At 41.0% G+C, this 23,104-nt stretch overlaps 2 protein-coding genes across 3 annotated transcripts in view; one reads left to right on the top strand and one right to left on the bottom strand.

The window, feature by feature from the left end:
• Window positions 1-2,787: 2,787 nt before the first annotated feature.
• Window positions 2,788-15,228, bottom strand: FKBP14 (FKBP prolyl isomerase 14). The gene is made up of 4 exons (XM_050942885.1): window positions 14,470-15,228; window positions 12,333-12,484; window positions 9,389-9,516; window positions 2,788-4,188 (listed from the first exon to the last, which is right to left on the bottom strand). The coding sequence occupies exons 1-4, from the start codon at window positions 14,664-14,666 to the stop codon at window positions 4,030-4,032; spliced, it is 636 nt and encodes a 211-aa protein (XP_050798842.1). The 5' UTR covers window positions 14,667-15,228; the 3' UTR covers window positions 2,788-4,029.
• Window positions 15,229-15,452: 224 nt separating this feature from the next.
• Window positions 15,453-23,104, top strand: part of PLEKHA8 (pleckstrin homology domain containing A8) — a 48,295-nt gene continuing 40,643 nt past the window's right edge. The window contains exon 1 of one of the 2 annotated variants that reach the window (XM_050942883.1): window positions 15,453-15,747. In XM_050942883.1, the coding sequence (XP_050798840.1) occupies window positions 15,708-15,747 (40 nt within the window). In that variant the 5' untranslated portion in view covers window positions 15,453-15,707. The remainder of the gene's footprint in view (window positions 15,748-23,104) is intronic. The other variant, XM_050942884.1, reaches the window with a different exon arrangement.

Raw genomic sequence — 23,104 nt, forward strand, 5'->3', positions numbered from 1 at the left:
GGCTGCTGTGAATGAGCACAGTGTGTACTGTCGTATATAACCACAAAACAGTAAGGAAACTGTAGAAGGCACAGCAGGCTACACAACTGCAGAGAAGAGCCCCAGTACATTATAATATCACTAATGAGCAATCTCCAGGTCTTCAGCACAACATTTACAAACATTTAAAAAGTTTGTTTCAATGAAAGTATATACTGCACACACAACCCACTTGAAATTTCACCAGGTGCCAAACAGTTACAAATTTTCCCTCTTCCTTTAATGTTAGTTATATCAGCTGCATCTTTATTGCAGGCACAATGCTCCTACTGGCAGTATAGCCTATGGATTAACTAGCAGGTGTACTTCAGCAATACAGTCAGAAAGTCAGAATTATTTGTACCCAAGAAGTCTCATCTTGACAGAGATACACAAGTGCTAAAATTGTTGAACATGCTTCCTGAACCTATTGCTGACTTGTCAGCCTTGAGAGATTTGTTTTGAGCACAACTGAAGGATTTTTACAGTTACCGCAAACTAAGGAAGTAGATCTTTGACTGCTGGGAGTCCCCATAGCTACTCTGATTTCAGCAGAACTATGCCAGGTTACACCAGCTAAGGACCTGGCCCCCGAAGCTCTAATATTCTAGTGGGGTGTGTGTGTATATTTATGTATTTACATGTTTGCTAAGTTATTTCACTATTAGTGTTTTTAAGAATCTAACTGGTAAGAGGAAAACTTCACAGCTTTCACCAATCCAGCTCTTCCATTGAACATGAGACACACAATGCTTACATGAACCCTTTATCCCCAGTCTGAGATGCAGTAACCAAAGACAACATGCTTGTTAGCGACTGCAATAACATTCCAAAAGTACTATTAAAAAAAAAAAACTTATAGAAAAGAGGAAAGGAATCCAAGCATCAAAGTAATAGAAATATGCACTTTTGTGCTAATTTATCTTCATCTGATCCCACATCCATTACAGCCCCCATCCTCTTTCCCCCAAAGCAGCGAGTTGTATAACAGGACCTTTTCCCCCTTTGCACAGAATATTTTCTGAAGTAAAAAAAATGCTTAGTTCAGAGCAAACACCTCCTCCCACCACTGGTTTCAGAAGATGAGATTCTGTTGCAAATTAATAGGGCCCTGAAAATCTGCAGATATCCACAGACTATTCTTGTGGATCTGCTGCAGATACAAATTTTGTATCTGCGCAAGGTGCTACAAATTAACATATCTTAACTGACAGACTGTAGTGACTATAGCTCCATTCCTGCACATGCTTAGCTTTAAGAATGTGCATAGTCTCACTGGTTTCAGGTTGGACTTCTGTGCATAAAGCAGGATTGTGGCACATATGGACTAGAAGTCACAAGGGAAGAATTCTCTCCCTTGTTCCAGAAGAGCAATAGTTTGAAGCATCAAAGGAAAGCAAGACTGACAGCTCAGGGGTGAGCTGCACCTGTGATCTCTCCTGCAGCCCCTATAGGTGACAGACCTCTATCTCAGTATTACCAGAGGCCAAATGTTCAAAAAATCATGAGTCAGGCTCACCACAAATCATGAAAGTGGCTTTAAAATCCTAATATTATGTAAAAATAATAGATTTGGTGTTCTTTTTATTTTCCTTCTGCTTTTTAAGTGTTTAGGGTGCACCAGGGTCACATTTTAAAGCTTTCACCAGTCACGAGGGCTTGAAATTTACTTTTTCTTTAAAACTGAAGGCTGAAATCACATATCCACTTGACTCTAGAAGCTGGGGCTTTAAAGGAAAAACAAACAAACAAAAACAAAGACAAAATCATCAGGGTGGGCAACATTGCTACCTGCAGTCTTCACAGAATGGAATTCAGTTCACCCCACTTTAGACTGGATCATAGGTTACAATACCCTGCATTTCCCCATCATCCTGCCATAGTTACATTTGAGCAATACTTTATACCTTCATGAGTGCACCCTGCAGATGACAGACTCTTATCTTCACCTCTCCCTATGGAACCCTGTAGGGCTGCCCAGAGGATTCAGGGGGTCTGGGGCAAAGCAATTTTGGGGGCCCCTTCCATAGAAAAAAGTTGCAATACTATATTTTCGTGGGGGCCCCTGCAGGGTCAAAGGCAAATTGCCCCACTTGCCCTCCCCCCTGGGGCAGCCCCAGAACCCTGTGGTTCTACCACTCTCACCTGGATCCTGGAGTGATAGCGCGTTTTCAATCATGTTAACACAAGACACCCAACTGTAATTGGTACTTGCAAGAAGCTTTCCTCAGATCCTGGAACCAGCAGCTGAATGATTAAAGTGAGACTCTAAACAGCTTCTTCCAAACAGACAAATTGTCTATTCACCCAAGAGCAGAGAAAAGGGTTAAAGCTACGCAAACTCTGTATGCTTGGGTCTTATTTGGAACTCTTGGCTGCCTTTGACATTGCACTGGGGCTGCGTCCCAGGCTCACTGCTCTTCACGAACAGACCTTGACCAGTGAAGCCCCCTCCATCTCTAAAGGAAGATTTTAACTATTTAGTGCCCCTTTTATCTTGGGGACCCCAGCCTTGGTGAGCCAAGTGTACAATTTTGCCTGGCCCCTGGAAGCAGCATCTTCCCAATTGATAGCCCAGCCACTATTCCCTTAACTCTCATGAAGTCTTACCTTGTCGCTGGCCATTGTTTTGTTTCCTGCTTGCTCTTCCTAGGAGCTCCTTTTGGTTTAACTCCAAGACAGACTAAGCAATATTAAGCAGGTAAAGAGAAAGCTCTTCCACTTTCTCCATGACAAATATTGCACAATAAGACGTTCATGCCTTGAACATATTTTTCTAAGTCACTTTATTGTTTAAAATATCAGCACACTTGATCTTCAATTTATTTTTGTACCACTCATGAAATACTGCGAGAAACATACTGCATTTTACAGTATATACCTCTGCAACTCTAAATACTACTTTCCCCCCAACAGGCAACGTAAAAAAGACAAAACAAAAACCCCAAAACTATTTAAGGCAGTGACAGGAATTGGACCAATGCGGGTGTCCTTGTGACCATTTCACTTCCTCTCAGGATACCTTTTTCCCTCATAGCTAAGCAACTTAAAACTTGAGCATTCAGCCTAAGATATATTTAGTAGGTCAAAGAAAACATGTGGTCTCTCTGCACCAATGCAAGTTTCTTAATTCCGATGCATAAGATACTGATTAGCATTGTAAGTCTTCCATTAAGTGTAGGTGTTGTGCTGTAACTTGATACGTGTACAAATCTCTCAAAAATAGCCCTTCCCTCCCCAACTCAAATGGAATGTTAATAACTGACAGTTTAAATAAATAGCAAAAGTAACTGGCAACATCTAACTCCTATCTTGATTCTAGCTCATATCACTGAAATAAATACAAAATGAATCATTGGTTTGTTGGGACACTAAGGAAGCCTACTATATTTATAAAAATAAACCAATGGAAGACAGTAATTTTTCTTATTCTGTCCCATGTAGATTACACTATATTGCTACAGCTGAGAAGGCTCATAACACGTCACACCTTTGTAGTGTACCTCTTTTTGACAGCTTCAGGAAAATTAGTTGGCATTTCTTTTCTTGTGCTTTTCAAACACAGATTTGCAAAGGAAAATAATGCCATATAACTGAAGTCACTGATTTAAAATTAAACTACCTTTATATTATTAGAGAGAGAGAGAGAGAGAGAGCTGAAATATATATATAGCACAGAAGAAGGAAATGCAAGGCAGATAAAGGACTGGATTTTCATTTTTGAAAGTTTGTTATATGGCAAGTTTTTGTTTCATAATTGCAAAATAAGTTAATATAAAATAAGGGTTTGTACAACCAAAACCACTGTTACTGCATAAACCTTTTCAACTGCTGCACAAAAGGCTTAATTTCAATACCTAAAAATAGTTAAGAGTTTGGATCATTTTTTGAATATGAAAAAAAAAGTTTTTTCTGTTTCATTAGAAACAGTCAGCACTGAACACTGAATCAAAAATGTTACAAAGAACTTGACACCATAAGTTGCTTCATGGAAAATTTTGCCAGGCTTCTCTACAGCTCGTCATGCTTGTATGTGAACTCCCTGGCAGATATAAATCCATCACGGTCTTCATCTTCTTTATCAAATATGTCATCAGCCAAAACATCATGATAGCTGTCATTCACTGGTGCACCATGCTTTTCAAATTCCTTCTTCAAATATGCTTTCACCTGTTGGGCAAGATAGATTAATAGTTTTTAGGGCTGTCAAGCGATTAAAAACATTAATTGCGATTAACGTCACTGTTAAATAATAATACCATTTATTTAAATACTTTGGATGTTTTCTACATTTTCAAATATACTGATTTCAATTACAACACAGGATACAAAGTGTACAGTGCTCACTTTATTTCTTTTTATTACAAGTATTTATACTGTAAAAAACACAAAAAAGAAACAGTATTTTCAATTCACTTAATACAAGTACTGTAGTGCAATCTCTTTATCATGAAAGTTGACCTTACAAATGCAGAATTATGTACAAAAAAAACTGTATTCAAAAATAAAACTATGTAAAATTTTAGATCCTGCAAGTCCACTCAGTTGTACTTCTTGTTTAGCCAACCACTCAAACAAGTTTGTTTACATTTGCTGCCCGCTTCTTGTTTACAATGTCACCAAAAAGTGAGAATAGGCCTTCTCATGGTACTGTTGTAGCCAGAGTCGCAAGATATTTATGTGCCAGATGTGCTAAAGATTTATATGTCCCTTCATTCTTCAACCGCCATTCCAGGGAACAGGCACCCATGCTGATGACAGGTTCTGCTCGATAACAATCCAAAGAAGTGTGAACCAACGCATGTTCATTTTCAGCATCTGACTCAGACGCCACCAGTGGAAGGTTGATTTTCATTTTTGGTGGTTTGGGTTCTGTAGTTTCAGAGTGTTGCTCTTTTAAGGCTTCTGAAAGCATGCTCCACACCTCACCCCGCTCAGATTCTGGAGGGCACTTCAGATTCTTAAACCTTGGGTTCAGTGCTGTAGCTATCTTTAGAAATCTCACATTGGTACCTTCTTTGTGTTTTGTGAAATCTGCAGTGAAAATGTTCATAAAATGAACAACATGTGTTGGGTCATCATCCGAGAGTGCTACAACATGAAATATATGGCAGAATGTGGGTAAAACAGAGCAAGGGACATAAAAAAAAATAATGCATTAATTAAATCTGTAACAAGTGTCATCAGCATGGAAGCATGTCCTCTGGAAAGATGGCTAAAACACAAAGGTGCATATGAATGTTTAGCATATCTGGCACATAAATACCTTGCAATGCCGGCTACAAAAGTGCCATGCGAATGTACTATTCTCACTTTAAGGTGACATTGTAAAAAAGAAGCAGGCAGCATTACTTCCCATAAGTGTAAACAAACTTGTTTGTCTTAGCAATTTGTAAGTTGCACTTTCATGACAAAGAGTTTGCACTACAGTACTTGTATGAGGTGAATCGAAAAACTCTCTCTTTTGTTTACAAATATTTGCACTGTAAAATTGATGAACAAAAATATACACTTTGATGTCAAATACAACAGAATAAAATATACATAAAAATGTAGAAAAACATCCAAAATATTTAATGAATTTCAGTTGGTATTCTATTGTTTAACAGTGTGATTAAATTTTTTAATCGTGATTAATTTGAGTCAATCACGTGAGTTAACTATGATTAAATCAACAACCCTAATAGTTTTTGTCATAAAACTTTATTAAAATTCAGTAAATGGAGAAGAGACAGGTCTAAGAAAAGCTATCATATTTGTTATGGGTGTACTAGACAATAAATATCTACCATATGTACTCAATCATAAGCCAGTTCGTTTATAAGCCCCTGCTCCCCAAGATGGATAAGTAAAAATGGAAAATTTTTATAACCTGTTCATAAGCCGACCCTATAATTCAGGGGTCAGCAAACTTTGGATCCCGGGCCATCAGGATAAGCCACTGGTGGGCTGAGATGGTTTGTTTACCTCGAGTGTCCGCAGGCATGGAGGTAAACCTAAGTAAACAAAGTGCCCCAGTGCGCCAGCTGCTTACCCTGATGGGCCGGAACAGCAACTGGTGGGGAAATTTTTTTTTTTGGGGGGGGGGGGGAAAGAAGCTGAGAGTCAGGGGAGTAACCCCTGTGACCACCCCCCACATGACCCCACCCCTAGCCTGGGACCCCTACACTCTCTCCATCCCATCCTTTCCCACCTTATCTGGGGTGGATGTCTCTGGCCTGGCTGAAACTGCTCTGGCAGCCTAGGCAGCAAAGCTGCAGCCTGCTCCGGCCGGCCAGACCAGGTGGTGCGGCCGCAGCATGTTCCAGGGGGCTGGACTGGGTGGCCTGGCCGCAGCATGCTCCGGCGCCTGGGCAACCCAGCCACAGCCTGCTCTGGGAGGTGGGGCCAAGCGGCATGGCTGCAGCCTGCCAGCCCCGGAGCTGCAACTGCTTTGGAGGCTGGCAGGGAGAGCAGCGTGGTCAGAAGCAGAGACACTCTGGCCCCGCCTCTTTCCTTCTGGCTCTGCTGGCTGTGCTGCCTCTCCTGGCTCCCTCTGTTGGGGGGAGGGGCTGTGTCCCACCTCTCCCTCTCTATACTCATTCATAAGCCGACCCCCTTCTCTGGTCCTTCCCTTTTTTACTAAAAAAATTCAGCTTATGAACAAGTATATACGGTACTTCCTATTGTCACTAAGGATATAAGCTTGTCTGATAGATTTCTGCAGCCTAACTCAGAAATGATAGCAAGGTCTTTGGTATCTAAGACAATAAAAATAGAAGGCAAAAGTCATCATAGCTTTAGGATATATGCCAGAAAACTGTGTCCTTTAAGTTTGGCTGTCTGTACTGTAAAGTGAATATAACTATAGAATGGAAAATTTTGGCTTCCAGTTATTTAGAGAGCAAAATAATTTCTCTAGCTCACAAATATCAGACGACAGTGTAAGATCCACCTAACACACAAAACCAACCAACTAACCAAAAAATTAACCTCAGATCTTTATCAACTTATTGGGTTGAGTTTCCAGACCAAAATATATTTGGGGAACTGTCCACTACCAGCATTTACTGTGGGAACAGAAATCACTATATTAAAAAATTATTCTGACAACAGAAAAACCCTACAATAAAAGTCTTACCTATGAGACATGCATTTAAAAATTACTTAAACTCACTGCTGGAACATACAGTTATCTCCTTGTACGAGTCTGCATAGGTAACATTTAATTATTCTGAGTGACAACTCAATCCTCATTCAGTTGTTTGAAGTTTATCCATCTTAAATCCTTAGAGTTCTAAACCCTACATTCTACTGAGGTAGGAAGATACTGTAAATTAGGTAATTACAGATGACTTACCCTACAATACCCAAGATTTGTTTAGGACTGAATTAACACCAAGCCAGTGGGTCATATCTTCTGAGTTTTAAAATCTCTTTTATCCACATCAGTACACTGCTTTGTAGTATTTGTATGGTAAGTCAACAGGCATTAATATCGATAATTTGTAAGGCTGGCTAACACAGTGCATTAGTGAAGTGGATCAGTCTTTAAGCTCTAATTCCTGTCCTCAACTGAAAACAAAGAAAAGGAGTTTACTGGTCTCACCTAGCCCCCTAATGCAGGAGTTCCCGAACTTTTTCCCCCTGAGGCCCACCTGTGCAGCTGCAGTAGGCATCGTGGCCCACTATTAACATGCATCCATCAGGCAGAAGGCACCGCAGGGCACATGAGGCCCCTCGTCTCAGCAGGGACCAGGGCCAGTGAGAGGGCAAAAGGGCCAGGCAGATGCCACAGCCAGCCCCCACCAACACCCTCCACCTAAGCAGCACACTGAGTGCCTTGAGCTCAGCACCTGGCAGCCATGCCCCAGTCACCCACACAGCACCTTGGCCTGCCTCACACGCTCTAACTGCCCAGGAAACAGGGCACTGGGCTCCTCTGGCCCTGGGTGGGGGCCCATCATCAGCTGCCACTCCACCAACATATATCATTTTTGGGGAGCAGGGCAGCAACAACCCTCATGCCCCTGCCATCCCCAAACTCCACCCACAGTGAACCACTTGGGACTGTGTTGCAGCCTATGGTTTGGGAATCTCTGCCCTAATGAATGTTTTGGCTCATCACAAAAGCTACATTGTATAGCTAGTATACACTGGTATATTTCAGTAGGAAGGAAAAAAGTCTGACATACCAGGAGAGATCCAGGATAGGATAGTTGTACATGCAGAAGCCTGCCTGGTTAGAGTTTTTGATTTTCAGTTTAAAATAAAATAAACAACCACTTAAACAGTTTTTTGACCTGTGTTTAAAGAACAAGTGTTGAAACCTGCAGTTCTTTCCACCATTAAGTTCTATATTAAAACAGATTCCCAATTAGAAAAATAGCCAGCAGAGGACGAACAATGTTGAAGGCTACGTCCTTTCAGGAAGGTCACATCATGAAGTGCCATCTGATGTTGGTGTTACAGCAGTAAGATCTGAAATCCAAGTTGTGGTACAAAAACCAGAAACTGACAAAGTTTAAAGTAATCTTTAATTTCTAAAAAGTTTTAAGTCACACAAATTAATATAAAAATTCTAAGTGGTTCAAACCACACTAAGAATGGACGACAGGAGGATAGATCAGTTGATGATTACCTGTTCTTCATTCCCTCTGAAGCACCTGGCATTGGCCGCTGCTGGAAGACAGGACACTGGGCTAGATGGATCTTTGGTCTGACCCAGTATGGCCGTTCTTACATTATGATAACCTCGGCCTCCATCCTGTATATGAGCAGTCTCTATAGACTCAAGGCCCTTGCCTAGCACTAGCTAGATCAAGCCATAGTCCACTAGACCCTTTCTTGACAAATATCAAATTTTACTTCAACCTTTTATGAAAAGGAAGAGTTCCCTTTTGTAAAGGATTCACTTTATTTAAGGACAGGTTTCAGAGGAGCAGCCGTGTTAGTCTTTATCCGCAAAAAGAACAGGAGTACTTGTGGCACCTTAGAGACTAACAAATTGATTTGAGCATAAACTTTTGTGGGCTACAGCTCACTTCATCAGATGCATAGAATGGAACATACAGTAAGAAGATTTATACACATACGTTGGGCCATCTTGATTATCACTACAAAAGTTTTTTTTCCTCCTGCTGATAATAGCTCATCTTAATTAATTAGCCTCTTAGAGTTGGTATGGCAACTTCCACCTTTTCATGTTCTCTGTATGTATATATCTCTTCTTACTGTATGCTCCATTCTATGCATTTGATGAAGTGGGCTGTAGCCCACAAAAGCTTATGCTCAAATCAATTTGTTAGTCTCTAAGGTGCCACAAGTACTCCTGTTCTTTTCACTTTATTTAAATTTGTTTAACTTTGTTGAAGTTAGTTAGCACACTCACCTCATCCTTGGATAGCTTCCAGTCATCATTAAGATCCATCTGTTGGAATGACTCGTGCGATCTCGGTCCACTTCTAATTTCTAGAAGGTCAATGTTGAATATCAGCGTGCTCTCAGGTGGAATTTTTCCTACCAAAGATGTTAAACATTGAGACAGATTAAGTGTTACATTCATTACCTTAGAAAGTCCATCAATATTTGGGCAAAGTCTTCTATTAATCCAGTTTCATTAAAGTTGTTTAGGATTGCTAGTGACTGAATTAATAAAGGTTACTCTGTGTGTAGCAGAATGCAGGTATGGATCTGACCTGTTCAAACTGTAATCTGATCCTACTGCCAGTGAAACACATATATTACTTTACACATGCATCCCATTGAAGACCGGAATGCATTTAAGTAAATCCACAAACAAACATCAAGTGTTTTGGGAAGACAAGGTTCTTGGATCAGTCAGCCTCAAGCAGCAGAGTGTAGATCAGGAGGTAGTTTCGTAAAAGGTGGTCTCTATACTGCCCCTTTCTTGAATGGCGATCTAAATTAGGCTGGCTGCGGATGGCACCAAAGGGCTGCAGATATGGCAGCTGAGGATGGCCAGAGCCTAAAGCCCCGGCCATGTTCCCTATATCAGCAGCAGAGATGGGAAGGATGTCACAGGACTGCTCTATGCTGGGGTGATCCTCTCATTGCTGGCTCTAGGGCTGTAGCACAGAATTCCAACCTTTTAAATAACGTTGTTGGTTAATCTGATTGTACCTGTGTGCTCAGTGTACATGCACTAAGCGAATTACTTCATTTTAGATGCTTGAATAGGCTGCTGGTTTTCTGATGGCGACACAGAAAGCAGTCCACTTTTGGCTCAAAATGATTGGAATTTATCACACACTGGCTTTACCAACATGTTATCTTTTAGCATTTAGGTCCAGTCAGTAAGATCATTTAAATGATTAACATTTGAGGCACACAGCTATCAGAAGCACATTTTCATCTTTGACACTCCACTTAATTTTGTGCCTGCTGTGCAAAGCCTACAGGAATAGAATACACATCCTTGCTTTTGCTCCCCAGACAACAGCTCCCTGCCCCTAACAATATCCTCACAGCTCTGAAACAGTTTCCACCATGCCATCTCTTCTATTACTTGCCTGATAGGGTGCTAATGATCTCCAGAAAGCTCAGCTACTCTGACTCACAGTAAGAGATTCTAACAGCCTTTTAGCATGTGCAAGTGGGTACTGAGTCCTGGGAATACAACTGAAAGGGGACAGTGAGTGGGTGGTGATTCTTCTTAAGGTGACAGGAAAGAGTGCAACTCATTTTCCAGGTGAGAGATAAAAGAGCAGCACCAAGGATGGAGGGCCTAGGGACAGCATGTATGCATTGAAGAAAGAAAATGGACTGGTTATTCCACATACCTGCTGAGTGTATTTGAAAAGACTTGTACGTAGGCACACACTTTACAAAGTTTTCTGAAGCAAACTATTTCTTATGGCAACTGCCAGGTTTGTTTAACTCTTCAGCAGGCCTTTAAATATACAAAACAAAATAGCACGGTGTGTATTGACAATTCTTCCTTACAAATCTGAGGGCTAGCTTGCCACTGCCTTGTATCGTAATTATTTATGCTTGTGCTAAATAAGTGTGCATAAAGTGGCACCAAGTGAAAATGGTAGCATTTGACATCCTTTTTGTGTAGTTATTTACACCTGCGCATGACAGTAGAGAATTAGGCACCATGGGTGTCCTGCTGGCAAAAGACTAGTCAGGGTGCATTAATTTAAATTGCGTGTTAAAAGCTTGCTTTGCTTCTTGCATCATTTCTGGAAGACAAAAAACAGTGCTTCTAGAAAGCTATACTGAAAGTTTTATTTTAAGAGAAAGTGTGTTTAGTTGCCCTCCACCTCTTGCTCCTCCAATTTTGCCAGAATACATGCACACAGTATATGGAGTCAAGTATTCCCAATTCCTAAACTAGTTTTGTGTTATGAGAGGGCATAGCAGAAGAGTTAAATTTCCTTAGAGAATACTTACTCTATCTGCATTAAAGGTCACAGACATTGCCTTAGAGCCACATGACACAGGAAACCCCATGATGCAAGTACTTAGCCCTATTAACTGTTCAAATAATAATACTTTTTTTTTTATAAATCACTTAATGTTGTAGCCCAACAGCTAGCTATCTCAAGTTTGGACTCTCTTGTCCCAAAGAGACATCTGGAACTGTTTGTCATCTTGGAAAGTGAAAAAAAAAATCACTGCTAAAGCCAGATAAAGTGATGCAGAGCCACATTGCCACCATTAATTCTGATAAATCACTACTACAGCGGAGAGACAAGTCTTTACAGTGGATATACTTACTGCTGTGCTAGGGGCTGGTCAGTCACACCACCTTGTTGAAGTAGTGCAATAGCTGACTTCCATTCAGGGTGGGCTAAATGATGGAATAATTAAATGCCTCTTTGTGTAGCAATAGCTGAAACAATGGAAAACCCCTACCCAAATACAAGACCATATGCAAGCCTAGGAAATGGCTGGGATTTCTCAGTGGTCTAACAAACAGAGGGGCAGAGGACTGATGTGATTCCAGGTGTGTATCAGCACACGTGCCATAGAAGCATACTGAGAAGGCAGCAAGGAAGGCCAACAGTCAGAGAAGAATTTGACATTGAGAAAGAGTTAAGGGAGAGAGTGTTTTTCAGCTGAGTGCTGGCTGGAAAGAGGCTTAGTTTCTTTGCTCACAGTTCCATCTCATGCTGCTTGATTCCTATTGTGTTCAGGAAAACAGGACTTTATGTACATTCTTTGTAAATAAGCAGGATTGCATCAATTCCTCTTCCTAATGGAAACAACCTACAATACCTCAAAAATCTGTTAGCTGTTTAGGACAAAAGAGGTAACAATACAGGTTTAGGAATGCACTGAGCTTGAGGAGGATTTAAAAGTATTACCTTTTCCTTCTTTTCCATAAGCAAGGGATGGAGGAATAGTTAGTTGCCGCTTTTCTCCTACACACATATCCTTTAAACCTTTGTCCCAGCCTTTAATGGCTTCCTTTATGCCAAGTGTAAACCACATAGGTTGACCATTGTTATGCTTGTGGCTGGAAAAAATGGAACAAAATATTTTAGTCCCTAAATTGTTTAGTACATCCATGAAGATTAACCATTATACTAAGCTGAACTGACTCATACTGCAGAGTTACAGCACTTACCCCCTAAACAATAACGTTGCACCTCTTTAGTGACAGCAGACCTAGTCCTTGCACATCTGAAGCATAGGAAAAAGCAGTGAAATTAAAAATAATACCTCACCCTACACATGAAGATGTTGGTGCCTAGAGCCAGCACATTTTCTTTTTCTCCTGGAAGCAGCAAATCTAATAATTTGTATCTCTGATCACTGGTTGCCATTTAATTACTGATCATTGTAGAAATGGAATCATATTGTTAAGAACACACAGTCATGGCTATATTGATTAGTTGGTAGACAATAAAACCTGAGATTTGTTTCTGAACCTTGATGGTATATTGTAAAATATGTAGTATGTTTTAAATTGTTAACTGTGTTTGTCTTTTGAAATAACCATGTCAGGTAGAAACTCACAGCAGCCATTATGAACCAACAACACTACACAACTGATGTGTAAGTTTAGCACACAGGAAGGAAGTAAATGGATATAGGGAGAAATTTTAGTTTAGATAGGTAGAACATAACCCCTCCCTTCCAAACTGAAATTTGGCTAGTATACCAGGGCGATAACCAATGTACAGCATATCATAGGATTCCTAGGCACCAATCCAATGCTCCTAACCATGTGCATTAGAATCTTTATTAACCAGTATAGCTGGTTGAAAACATTGTGAAAATTTGTCACCATTTTCATTGATATTTTGTTTTTATCTGATTTTTCTGACCAGCTGTATTTACCAGATACTGAAAGAAGACATTTCAAAACACAGAAATTAGTCATCAATGGACAATTTGTTAGAGAGAATGACAAACAAATATAATTCCTTTACAAGAAGCATAAAAGGCTATCTGTAAGAGATAATTGGTCAGGATTTACAATTTGGTGAGAGATTTTAGTTAAGACTGATCTGAAAAGAAAGAAAAAGCAGTCGGTACTAGTTGGACTCTTGTAGAAAGACATATTTTGGACCTAGCCTGCAAATATTTAAGCATATTCACTGCTCATCGCCATAGCATCTGAGTTTCATGTAAACTCAGTATCAGTAGCGAAGCTGACTTCATGGAATTTCTGGCTCTTCTCGCTTTTGGGGATAAAATGTCTGTTTAAAAATAGTAGATTTTTTTTTTTGGTTGATTTGTTTTAGTGAATTTTCGGGGGTGGGTGGTGAGGCGAGGGGAAGAGTGATGTTTAGATTGAAGATGTCCATGTTACAATTACAACTTTTCCTGTAATGGAAATTACTTTTTAAAGGGAAAGATTCTACAGTGAAAGGTTCTACAGAGTTTTCTAGAGACAGATTCTGGATTAGCCCAGTCTCCTCTGGAAACTTGTTCTATAATCAGATGTCCCTTTCTGCACATGAGAAGCCCCACTGAGCTACTCAAGACTATTTATGAGCATAAAGTTAATCATGTGTATATTTGCAAGACTGAGGCCAATATCTGAACTGTAAAACATTGCTTAAGGCTTCCATCCTTCAAGAGGCTCCATGAGGGTCTGTCTGTGTGGAGCAACTTGGATGTTTGGGTAGTTTTATTTTTTGGGTCTTCATTGAAAGTGAGGGTGAGGAGGAAGGAAGCGGGGAACACAGATCACATCCTTAAGACAAAATTAAAAAACAACAACAAAACCAAGTACATTCCAAAAGTTATATTTCAAGAGAGGGAATTAATTACAGACATTTTATTGTTAAAATGAGTATATTGGGGTATGGATATATTGATGGGGTTTAGCTGTTTTACACATATATCTTAATGCAATGGAGCTTAGGCAATCACTATCCACACATCTAATCTCTTTTTAAAGATCACCAAAATTGCCAACGAAAGCTTTAAGCCAGCACCTAGTGTCTTACCTATATGTATTTATCTTACGTGCTTGAAAGAGTTACTTACGTGGAGTGAAACACTGAACCATCTTTTTCCAAGTAGCCTTCATAATGCACCAACATCATATCCCCCCATTTGGTTTTCCTCTGACAGATGAATGGCTTCTGGAGCACTTCAATCTTCACTTCTGCTTCTGGGATAAGAGCCCCAGTCACACAGGTAACAACCACACAGAAAAGGGGAGCCCAAAATGCAACCCTCATCCTTGAGTCAGTCACAGCAAGGCCTATTTTCTCAAAAAGAAAAAAAAATCTGGATGACGGTTGCGTAAAGGAGTTTTATACAGCTGGGAGCCTGGAGCCAGGACCTTCACCTCTCCTCCTCCGGGGTCAGTTACACTCAGTGCCTTTCGCAGCCGCCTTAAAGTGCCCCCAATATTGTCAGCACAAGAGGATTCGGTCTTTACTTGCACACCGATGCGGCCAGGCGCTGTGTTTTGCAGGGAACTTAAGGCAGGTTTCGCTGTAACCAGGCTCCCCAGGGGCTCCAGCCCCCTGCCGAGGTGGGTGATGCTGTGGGAAGAGGAGGGAGGGAGCCACATCCACCCTCGGCTCACCCCTCCCCTCTGTCCCTCCCCAGAAGCACGCACACGTGGCAAACTCTTTCCAAACCAGGCTCAAAACTTCAGCTGGGGGACCCCGACCCATAGAAGCCTGGCTCCTCTCCCTCTGATTGGTTCTCTCTAGGGGCCGGGCCAGAAAATGTCGCCATCTATTGGAAAGCAGACCTGTCTGTCTTCACTCCCGCCCAACGGACAGCCAGCGCCTATCTGCGCTCGCAGAAAGTGATTGGTGCTCCCGGAAGAGAACGTTCGTACATAGTCCGGCCTTGTTGGAATCCTCACACAATTGAATCGGCTCCCGAGCCCCTCCGATTGGGTGGCGCTGTTGCCGGATCAGCATTCTTATTGGTTCCCGGAAGCCACCGTCTTTGGCTGTTTCATCTGTTCCCTTGCCGACTCTGCGCACGCTAGTCACGTGGTGGCTATTCCGGGGCTGGTTTACACAGCCTGTCTCCTCGCTGGGCTGTGAGGCGGCGCCTGGGGATGCGGAAGCCTTTGGCTGTGTGTTAGACGCGTAGTGCGAGCGGGGGCAGGGAGGGTCTGTCTGAAACAAGCCCCGGGATGGCCCTGGGTGTCGGTTGCTTTGCAGTGGGGCGCCGGGGGTGGTTGAAGGCTTAAAAGGGAAGGGGGACAGGGGGTTCCCCTGTCCCGAGCAGAGCTGGATGGGGGGGCCCTTGCCACCATGGAGGGGGTGCTGTACAAGTGGACCAACTATCTGAGCGGTGAGTGCTTTCCCCCCTTCCTCCAGCCCTGCGAGTAGTGCCTGCCTGGGGCGGGCGGGGTAGGGGGAATCAGCGGGGAAGCGATTCTGTAGATGCTGGGGGGCAAAGGTGCATGTTGGATCCTGCTGACTTTTGTCCCTAGTGTCCCAAATGGATCCCTCACTCGGGAGAGCCAGGCTAGCCGCTCCCACTGCATCGGGAAAACAGAACCCTGGCACCTCCCAGAGAGCATGGGTGTTGGCAAACCCTAAGTCTGGCACGTGGACCCAGACATAATTTGCCTCCCAGCCAATGCTAGAACACCACAAAAACACATACCCGGCGCCCGTGTCTTGTCAGATCCAGCATGTTTAACCACAGACATCTCGATTTTATTGCATATATGGAGACAAAGTGTGCCTACTTCACCATAAAAATCCGGGCACTGGTACGGCTTTGATCCTGACGCTTGTACAGCTTTGTATTTCTAACGCAAAACAAATTTTGCTACTTTATGCCACCCAAAACCAATAGACCCTGATACATAGGGTTGCCACCTATCCTCCTGATATTATCATCATCATTAATCATAATAATAAGCAGTAATACTCACCTACATTCACCAGAGGTATTTCTTGCTGCTTTTTGCAGCACTCAGCAACTCCTGATCTTGTTGTACAGAGATGGAAAAAAATAAGGGACATCCCTGATAATAAGGAACTTGGCAACCCTACGTATAACCCAGAGCATGAGAGTGCTGTAAAAATCAAGGTGTATCACTGGAATCCAGCTGGATCTTGGCTGTCTTTAGCCACAAACTCCAAAATATACAATCTAAATAGAAAGCCGTTGTAGCAGCCTCAATTTGATTGGCAAAATCTGCATCTGGATGCATCCCAGCCCCAGTCTAAAGCTGGTGCCCTGAGATTTATATAGCAGTCTCAAGTATTTAAACACACATTTTCCATTGAAATGTGCTTAAAATTAATGGAAGATCTAAATCCTCTTGACTGCTTTGGAAATCTCAGTCAAGAGCTGATTGGCTAAAACCACACATAATGCAGTCATCCTCTTCTGCAAGATGAGATGTATCATAAAATTAGGCTGTATCTAGAAAAGTCAAGAGGTTAAGTTTTGTTTATTGTGGCTTCATTAAAATACAATGTACATAGATTTATCTGATATAAAAGGACACATGCTGTCTACAGAATTGCCAACCCCAAACATTAAAAAATCCTGACTCAGGCCCCCTAAAAATCCTAATTCTGGCTTGAAAAATCAGGAGGCGTTTTTTAAATTTAATTTTGATTTTTTTTTTATTTTCCCTCTGAGTTTTGAGCTGTTAGGGTCACATTTACTAATGTTTTTCAGCAACCATTAGGGCCAAACACTTTTTATACATTTAAAAAAAAAATAGCTGAGCCTGTTGTGTTTAGGGTGGTCCAGGAACTGTGACTTTAAGAAAAACTCCAAATATGTGAGATTCACAATAGAATTTTGAGAGTTCACAACACAAGGTCTATCTATAAAGCTAAATTTTGAGGATCTAAGTGAAAAAAAAATAGTCAATACCTGCTGGATCCTAGTCTACTTGGATTTTTCCCTGGTGCCAGGTCCAGATTTTTATGGTGAAGTAGAAACACTTTGTCTCCATTTTTGCAATAAAATCTAGAGATCTGTGGCTAAAACATAATTGGCTCTGATAAGACCCAAGTGCCAAATATGTGTTTTTGTGGTGGTCTTGTACTGGATTGTGATGGGGCCTGAATTTTTCTAGTTAAGTAGCTGTTTTCTGGTAGTAGCTGGTTTTCTGTTGTCTACTTTCCTGGTACAATTTGGGAACTTGAAGCCTGACCAGTTCCAGGTGTTTGGATATGTTACTTTGTGGTGTACTGAGCCGTGATGCATTGCAATTTGAATTTTTTCATTTAAATTTGAGCAACTGCATTTCTTCTCTATTTAGCCAGTAGAGTTTGAGGATTAGTGGTTGTCTGTGTTTTTTGTTGTTGATATCTGTTTAATCCCAAACTGGATCCCATGGGATTCAGATGCTGGATCCATGTTCTTGTGCTGCTGCACTTGATAGCAACTTGATTTAAGTTTAGTGGTGCACTAGGAGATGCTACACTAGACAGATTTTTGGAGGTTGGGTTGAAAATTGGCAGGATCTAGTTGAGAGATGTTTCTCCAGCGCTATTGTCCCTCTGTGCCTCAATTCCCCCTCAGTAAAATGGGGACAATAGTACTTGTCTACTTCACAAGGTTGTTCAAAGGATATATATATTAAAAAGACTGTGAATTACTATGGCATCTCTCATGTAAGAGAAAGGTTTGGGGTTAGGATACATTAGGGTCCAGATTTTTCCATTGAAGTAGGAGCTATTACATTTGTTTTCTATTTGGATTTTACAATATGAGACTCAAAATTACCATGTGGAAAAGGCAAGAATTGCTATGATCCTGCTGGATCCAGGTTTTTGCATTGCTTGGGACACACTAGAGTCTATAATTTTTTGGTGCTGTAGGAGCTGCTACACTTTTTTTTTCTGTTCATGCAATGGAATTTGGGGAGTGAGGGCCAAAACTTGCAGTGCTCCAGTAGGTTCCAGATGCTAGATCTGGGTTTTCATGTACTGTGATATGTCAAAGACAGAATATTTTAGTGCACTCAGAGCAGCTAGACTTGTTGTTTGTTTAGAAAAGTGAGGCCAAAACTTGGCTGGATTCTTGTAATGGATCCAAGTTTTCACAGTGCTTATACTCTGGGATGCGTCAGGATTTGCATTTCTTGGTGCAGTAGGAACAGCCAGACTTGTCTCTATTTTGATGGGACTTGTGGCCAAAAAACTGCAGGATCTATCAGGATTCAGCTAGATCCAGACTTACATTAAAACACAAAAAAACCTAATTGAAACACACCTGAATCAAAATCCATTTTCATAAAGAAGGGAGATGCTTTGAAAATCTCAATAAAACTAATGCACAATAAGTGAGTCTCCCTTCTCTAGGCGTGGAAGACTTAGCAAGTTTGAGTACCTAATGAGCCCACACAGAGAGGGAGACTGTGATAGATGGTGATGTAATTTTTTCGTTAGTGGCTTTGCCAAACCCTGGCCCTGCTACTGAATTTCACAGGTCAGTCTCATCAGTGCCTCTTCTTTTGTTATTACTTAAATTATAAGTTCTTTGGTACTATGTGGTATTTTTGTTCTGTATTTGTAAAATGCTGAGTACATTTACAGTTGTGAATAGTGTTTCTGTAATAAACAACGTAGTACTATAGAGGCAATATACAATGGGTATAATGTATTAAACAAACGAGTTCCTGTTACGTTGTAAAGTGCATTATCAGTACAATACAAATGCCGAATAAACATGGAATGGGGTGTGGCATTTACAGATTGATGGCTTCCAAGAAGAGGAGAAGTAGATCTGTGACGTGAGAGCCAGAGAGACTATCCTTTCATAGAAAATCAGACATTAGAGATGGAGAAAAGACTTGTTAAATCATCTGCAATGGTTACCTCTGCCAATATAGGAATTTTCCCTCCAAACTAGATGTGCTACATAGTGTAAATATTATATATAAAATGTGTGCAAAATATGATGGGACCCTGAGTACTACAAAGATATAAAAATGTATAGCAGTTCAAATCTTTTTCTATCTTTCTATACCACCAATCTGTAATGCTTTGTTTCACATAGTCCAAGATCATATGAGACATTCATGGACACAGGAAGCTTATTTAACATATTTGAAAAAGTGTGCTTTCTTTTTCTCTCCTAAGAGAGCAGAGGATGGAGTCTTCTGGGGATCATCATCTCCAGTGGTAATGTGTAATGCTGACACTCATGAGAGAAGATGAAATTTGCCTCAAATTTTCCTATATCCTAACGAGTGGTGCCTCCAGTGTATTTTAATTTTCAGTGCCCTCTCTATGTGTTTTTCCCAGAAAACTTTTTTCTCCCATATATCCAGTTTATCAAAGATGATAAAAATGTTTGGGCCCGATTCTCAGCTGCTGATGTAACCAGAACGTGCAAAAACCATCCAAGCAAAGTATATACACCTTATAAAAGGGTATATAGACCCTCAATTATTAGGTTTGAACACAGAGGCAGGATCATGTTTTTACACTACTTGTGTTAACTGTGAGACCATTCCTGTCTTCCTATACCCTGCCAATTTGAGAGAGTAGGAAGCCATGCACAATTTTCACTGAATTATTAAACACAATACTAGGTGATTATACCTTCACAGGGTTTTTACAAACTGATTAACCCTCGAAACACCTACAGAGGGAGGTATTAAATAACGAAGGCACAGAGAAGGAACTTGTGGCCTCAGACAAAGAGTGTGTATGGTTATCTCTTGATAGAACAGGATGTGGTCCAGGAACTGAGACCATTAGATTAGACCATATCTTTCTGTCTAATGTGAATCTGACCTACTAAATGTGAACTGAGATGTATACAGCATTCTGTCATACACAGCACCAGTTTGATTCTTGACTGTGACAACAATCAAGACGTTTTCTTTTTGTATAAGTTGGTTTGAGTAGGTTTTAGATGAAGTACAAGTAGTGTTGAACTGAGGCTCCGATCCTCAAAGGTATTTAGGCAACTAATTCCTGTTGACAGCAATGGGAGTTAGGTGTCTAAATCCTTTGAAGATTTGAGCCTGAGTGCTTTGAAAGCTGATCTACACATCTGTCTGAAATAGAGCCATAGCCTAATGTTTGTCTTAGACCTAGTTTACATCTTAGAAGTTACTTTTCCTGAGTCTGAGGAGACTGACTCATAAAAAAAAAATAGCCTGATTTCAGACAAGACTTTTATAGGGTGAGTAAATTACCATTTATTATGGAGTATAAACAGCCCATAGGGAAGTAAATGCTGAAGATGGGGAGCTCCTTCCTTTAATTATGTAGGTACAGGGCCGTAGCAACAAAGAACGTGGCCCCTTCCGAACATATGTCCGGGGCCCCTTACAATGCAGAAACTGGAATGCTTTATTTATTTTATACAATATACAGGGTTCATATTATGTATACATAGGCCTACAGTGTACATGTATTCCGTATTTACGCAAAGCGCTTCTTTCGAGCCTTATTCTCCGCAAATTGGTTAATCAATGCGTCATAGTCCAGAGATCTGGCAATCTTGTTTTCGATTGAGATAACTGCAAGCGCAGAAAGCCTGTCATCTGTCATGGCTGAGCGCAGGATATTCTTGATCAGTTTCATTCTGCTGAAGCTCCTTTCAGCACCAGCGACGGTAACTGGTGTGGTCAGAAGAATTGTTTGCCGTGACAAGTCCTCTCTCTTTCTCAATGACATAAATAAAACAATTCAATTCCATTATGAGTTCATTGGCATCAATGTCTCCCATTTTTATTTCAAAATTTTTGCTGTGATTCTCCAGTTCATTTTCTCTGTGACGCTGCTTCAGGCTGTTAGCGTTGTACAGAAATCCAAACAACTTATACCACTCCACGAGTTGGTCAAATCGCGACGAAACAGAAGATATGGCCTGATCAGTGAGAACAAGAAAGAACTGCGATTTGAATTTTTCTTCGGCAGAAAGATGACTCAAATAATCAACACATTCGTAATCAAACATTCTCTTCTTACGTTGCACCCTGGTTTCTCGAAACACCTGCTCAATACCCATATGCTCTGCTATTTCACGTGCATTTGTGACCACAGAGTTATATCCTGTATTTCGATAGTCTTCCGAAAACTTCATTGTAGCACTGACTTCTGCCTGCAGTACGTCAATTGACACATCTGGTGACTGAATTAATTTGCTGGTTTTATTGACGTGAAATAGTATATCATACCATGTGTACACAGTCAGAACAAAAGGCCACGTAGTAACATGATCTAAAAGCGCACCGGCTTCTGTTGCTGTATTGCCATCTTTCTTTTTGAGCGCATATTCTCTCAAAGATGACAAAGCATTGCACAATTCTTCAAGGTGATAACGCAATGGCTTCACAGCATCAATTCTCGACTCCCAACGAGTGTCCGATAACCCTTTAACAGATATTGGCATATGTTCTTGAAGTATATTCCAACGTGAAGGTGAAGAAGAAAAGGTAACATATATTGTTAATCAGACCGAAAAAGTCAACAGCATATTTCGATGACTTTGCCGCGTCCGAGATCACAAGATTCCAATTGTGAGTTCCACATGGTACATACAGGGCACAGTCATTTATTTCTAGCATACGGGCTTGAACTCTGTATTCTTTCCTCTCATATTTGCACCGTTATCATAAGCTTGGCCTCTCATGTCAGCAATGTCTATTCCTAAGTTGTTTGCCTTTTCAAGAAACGCTTCCAATAAGCCCTCGCCAGTTGTATCATGAACATTAAGAAAACCAACAAACGCTTCATGAATATTGACACCATCTTCACCGTTGCATTCAACAAAGCATAACACCACAGACATCTGTTTTTCATGTGACACGTCGGGAGTACAGTCCAAAATAACTGAATAATATTTTGCTTTTTATGTTGGCCTCTTGAATGTTACTGGCAACAAGTTGAATCAGCTCATTTTGGATCTGTGGACTGAGGTACTAAACATGTGTCTCTGCCTTCTTAATCCTCTGTAAAAGTTCGCTGAGGACAGTATCATACTTTGCAAGCAATTCAAACAGTCCCAAAAAGTTGCCATTTGAAGGATCGCCGAGCTTTTCATTACTTCCTCGAAATGCCAAGTTTCTTTCGGACAAGAAAATAATGACATCAACCATGTGTTTGACAACATTTCTCCAGAAATCTCTTTCTTTCAGAAAAGTCTGCAATTCGAGTTGGTCAATAGATGTACAGTTTACTGTGCCTGACCGACGGTCAAACCATTTCACCATACAGTCTTGATGACCTTTGCCTGTTTCATGCTGCTGAAGTCTTTTTGACAGTGCTTTCCAAGCAGATGTTCCACGATGTAGCGGTATGTCGCCAGTACCAAATAATTTACAACAAAAACAAAAAATGACATCTTTCTGAACTGAGTACATTAACCATGAACGCCTTATTTTCTCGCCATTTGCCATGGTTCGACAGAAATGAGTACTTGTGAACCTCCGTCTTTCCTCGTTAAATGGAAATTCGTAACTTTCATTCTGCTGCGGTGGGCCACATGCAACAATGTCACACACTTGCCTGTCCAATATTATAGACAGCCAATGTCCTGGATCATCAGTCAGTGGTTCAGATTCAGATACTTCTTTCCCGGCAGCAGCTGGAATATCTGTCACAGTTTGTTTGGTAGAACAACTGGCTTCATCTTCGACCTCACTTGAAGCACTTCTGGATACATCTGGATATGATTCGTCGCTGCTAGCGCTGTCTGTTTCATGTGCCTGTAC

This window comes from Gopherus flavomarginatus, chromosome 2 (assembly GCF_025201925.1).
Source record: "Gopherus flavomarginatus isolate rGopFla2 chromosome 2, rGopFla2.mat.asm, whole genome shotgun sequence".
In the NCBI taxonomy this organism is placed as follows: domain Eukaryota; kingdom Metazoa; phylum Chordata; order Testudines; family Testudinidae; genus Gopherus; species Gopherus flavomarginatus.

Bases quoted from the DNA above. Each gene is read 5' to 3' on its own strand.
- FKBP14 (XM_050942885.1), bottom strand. From the start codon at position 14,666: ATGAGGGTTGCATTTTGGGCTCCCCTTTTCTGTGTGGTTGTTACCTGT. The intron at 9,517-12,332 runs GTAATACTTTTA...CATCTTTGGTAG, and splicing joins TTATGGAAAAGAAGGAAAAG to GAAAAATTCCACCTGAGAGC. The intron at 4,189-9,388 runs GTGAGTGTGCTA...CTTGCCCAACAG, and splicing joins GGAAGCTATCCAAGGATGAG to GTGAAAGCATATTTGAAGAA.